The sequence below is a fragment of the Phytophthora parasitica genome, assembly GCF_000247585.1.
Source record: "Phytophthora parasitica INRA-310 unplaced genomic scaffold supercont2.64, whole genome shotgun sequence".
NCBI classification, from domain to species: domain Eukaryota; phylum Oomycota; class Peronosporomycetes; order Peronosporales; family Peronosporaceae; genus Phytophthora; species Phytophthora nicotianae.
Window position 1 is genome coordinate 87,541 of NW_008649050.1, and position 3,846 is coordinate 91,386.

Below are 3,846 nucleotides of genomic sequence, written 5' to 3' on the forward strand. Positions count from 1 at the left end.
CAGAACGCCTTTTCGCGGTTATCATAGTACGTGCAGTGCTTGTCGTAGTACTTGACGTAGCCGGCGTAGATCGAGCGCTTAACTAGCTTGATCGAATTCTTTCTCAGGCCCAGTTCCTTACGAACATCACGAGGAGTCATTTGATGCCGGAACCACCAGTAGTAGCGGGGCCTGTTGGATATCTGGATAAGTGAGAACCTCTCCTCTTCGCTGTCTTCGGAGTCATCCTCTTCCTCGGCAGTCTTGGCGTCTTTGGCAGTCTTGGAGACCTCACTGTCGTCAGTCTCTGGGTAGGCTCTAAGGAAGCGCTGTTCGTTGTTGTTGACGCCAGCGCCAAATCGCACTTGGTTGTGTGACACCGTGAAGGTCTTCTCCGAGTCCACAGCTGATGCGCAGGCCAGCAGACCGGTCAAAGCCACAACAAGAAAGTAGGAAAGACGCATTCTCGAGTGAGTTCTAATGTGCCAGTTCTCAAATGGTTGGCCAGATTCATCAGAGTAGTTTAGGGTATCTCCGAGTGTGCGGTCTTTTCTGTTCGAATGAGCCAGTTTACGGTACATGCAGCCTGCGTGCATTATACAGATGCAGGTGCCAAATCCACCCTGACTCAGGCAGGAACCTCACAAAATCACTGTCGAGAATTCCTTGAAGATTTTCACTTTTGCTTTGAAAAAATGGATACCAAACCGGCTCTCGCTTTGCCGAATTTATTCATCAAACCACATGTAGGTTTGGAACGGTAGCAAATATAAAAAGAATGTGCCGCAGAGAGCATTTACTCTGCATTCATTCAGCGGAAACCATTAACATGTAGATGTTGAGGGCAAGAGGTTGGGCAGTGTGTTTAATATAATAGTCAGTGGCGACCGGAGCCCAGCGTGACTAATCACCGTATACATGTACCGGTATACATACATCCTCGAACCTTTGATAAACTTTCGGATACAATGATCCTCTCCATAAATTTTACCAGATTTGTAAGCTAAACCCTGATGTGTTTGCAGATCCTATAGCTTACAGGCTATATATGGTGCACCCACGAAAACGTGAAGCAGGACTTGTTCAGCAGGTACATGAATCATACTAGTATTTAATAAAGTCAAGGCAATCCTTGACGTCGAAAACATTTGTCTGTCGAAGATCCAGCTAAATCTGGCACTGGAAGACTGCCAGTGGCAGTCTTAAACCGCATGGAATTCACACAATCCAACCAGCTGATATTTCAATTTGAGATACAGAATTACCCTCGATAAGCATAGCTCAAGAGATTTGGTATCCATGGGTAGGTATGACAGTTCCCATAATTAAGCAAATAAGAATATTTGGTCTCAAACGTGTAACCCCTCTACAACTGAGGGGTGAGAGAGAACAATAACATAGATTTGTATTCAATATGTCTTGGGAGCCCTAATCTAATGCTGTTGAGGGAGAGTTCCAAGAATAGAAGCTGCTTGGGAATGCAAATCGGTTGGAAGATCTAGATCAGGAATTGCATCAAGCCGGAGCCTAAAACGTCACCTATTCATTAACGTATATTTGCGCGCAGACTTTGTAAACATGTACCGACGGAGAAAATTTCATAATTCAGTGTTTTGAAATGATTGTGAAAAGTTTACTGACGTTTGCAGACACAGCGAAGGTAAATCACGTCAACAGTACGCGTCGGGAACGGTAGTACATATACATGTATGTAAGTACAAGTATGGCTTATTCAAAAACTAACACAGTTGGAAAATACAACGTTCGTATTATTCGTAAACAACTACTACTGATTGAGTACAGTACTAAACTTGACTCTGTTTAAGGTAAACTGCAAGTTTAGTAGCCTCTTGGAGTGGCATGTACAAAAATGTGTATACCTTCAAGAGTGCTACTTGCGATAATAGAAAGAGGAGAGGCGATTTTGCAAATATAAATATACTGTAATGCAGTTTCGAGGTTGCTGCACGATTGGTTGTCCAGATCATCGAATTGGCCCATTTAGACTGTCTTTCAGTATGACTCCTTCCTGATCTGGTGACATCATGTGGCGGGAGGGTTACGGATACGAACCCATCGAATTTCATTTTGATTTGCTCATACTTCTTAATAAGTTTATCAATTTCTACAGGCAATATTTCAATGGACAGATTTATTATGTGAGGTTTCACCAAAACCCGGCAGTTTTAGTTTTAGCAAATCAAATCTTCGTTAGATAGGTACATTACCAACATTGGTAGGAAATAGCGAGGCTTCTAAATTGGTAATTTGTATTAGCGGTCAGACGCCACCACCAAACGTAGTAACAAAACAACTACTTGATTTCATTGCATGCCAACGAAATGTACTGCTTGTAGTATCTTAGCATCTTACAAACAAGTATTGTACATGTACTGTATAGAAAGTAGAAACTATATTTGTAATTACAAGAATCAGTTATAGTATACTACTACTAGTATTAACAAATTATTTGTCGAATCACAGTGAAACCACCTAAATACAGAATTTCCTCACCCGATATGTCCAGCGTTATTACAAATCATTGTATCCAAAGGAAACCCGATTAAAACCAAATTCCTAAAAGTTAATCTGGGTTGATGAATACTGGTTGTTGTCGGCAAAGGACTGTTTCATCTACTCATCCTCGTCCTCGTCTTCCTCGTCATCCGAACGTCCACGCTTAGTCTTCTCGCACTCTCCATCTTCACAAGCTACACGGTAGAAGCGTTTGTAGCCCCTGTAGATGCGTCGTTCCAGAGGATGACCAAGAATTGAGAATTCATCTAGTCCGAGGTCGTCGGCAAGTTCTGCAGGTGTTTTGCCCTCCTTGAACCATCTCTGGTAGTCGTCCTGGTAAATACCATCAACGATGATGCCCCTCTCTTCGTCTTTTTTCGAGTTGGCGTCGTCGTTGGTGGTAGTAGACGTCTCCTTCTTGGACTTGGGTTCGTCGTTGTTACCGTTGTCATAATCGTCCGTAGAACTAACCCTCAGAAATCGCTTACCGTTCACGAAATCGACAGCTGTCTTCGTCATTGTCGTCTCCGTCGACTCTGTGGCAGCATTAGCAGAGGCGAGTAGGCCAGTCGCAGCAACGACGAGGAGATAGGATAGACGCATGGTCGGGCTTGGATTCTTCGGGTTCGTTATGTGGCTGGACGCAAATTGCTAACTGACTGAGGGCGAGTGTGATTCCACTCCTACAGTACGTGTTTGCTCTGCAGATCGACTGATCCGGAGCTCTTGAGAGTTCGTAAGCTCAACCAGCTCATCCTTCTGCTCCTGTCGCTATGCAAGATTCGCTTCCCAAAACTGAAAGTTTACTTACAGTACATATGTGTATACAGTACAAATTGTGTATACAAGTAATGATTTCTTTGTTAAAGCAGTACATGTTCAAAGCTACATGTGTAATCAAGTAATGTAGCCACTTCTCAAATATTTTAGCTTTTTTACCGCTTGTTGATGTTCAATTATTGCCGAACGTCCCCTGTCGAGATCAGTTCGTTTCATAATGCGGGCCACGATAAAAACGCAGAATTGGGAGCAACCTGCAATATGTGAAACATTCGAAACTGCAATACTGGTATGGAAAACATCCCCGAGCAATGTACTTCGAATAGTAGGTAGTAAATTACTGTGAGGATTGACACCTCGAATAGCACGACAATGTTATGCGTCCTTTTACCTCTATTCAAAGAGTGGGTGCTGTACCAGTTGGTGATAGCTGATCTCGAAATCAAGAAGAGCGCGGCTTCGTGATAATTGAAAATGTGAACTCAAATTTGTAGCAACACTGTAAAAGGGTAAATGCACGCTACTAAAAAGAATCATTTGGTTAAAAACGTACTAGAAATATCACCAATT

The 3,846-nt window shown here is 42.8% G+C and overlaps 2 protein-coding genes across 2 annotated transcripts in view; both read right to left on the minus strand.

Moving 5' to 3' along the window:
- Nucleotides 1-466, minus strand: part of PPTG_17014 (hypothetical protein) — a gene marked incomplete at its 3' end in the record, with an annotated part of 7,183 nt that extends 6,717 nt beyond the window's left edge. Inside the window, exon 1 of the mRNA XM_008914848.1 lies at nt 31-466. Coding sequence (XP_008913096.1) covers nt 31-443 — 413 coding nt within the window. The 5' untranslated portion in view covers nt 444-466. The remainder of the gene's footprint in view (nt 1-30) is intronic.
- Nucleotides 467-2,414: 1,948 nt separating this feature from the next.
- On the minus strand, nt 2,415-3,173 carry PPTG_17015 (hypothetical protein). Its single transcript, XM_008914849.1, has one exon. The coding sequence runs from the start codon at nt 3,097-3,099 to the stop codon at nt 2,614-2,616; it is 486 nt and encodes a 161-aa protein (XP_008913097.1). The 5' UTR covers nt 3,100-3,173; the 3' UTR covers nt 2,415-2,613.
- Nucleotides 3,174-3,846: the final 673 nt, after the last annotated feature.

Bases quoted from the DNA above. Each gene is read 5' to 3' on its own strand.
- PPTG_17015 (XM_008914849.1), bottom strand. From the start codon at position 3,099: ATGCGTCTATCCTATCTCCTCGTCGTTGCTGCGACTGGCCTACTCGCC.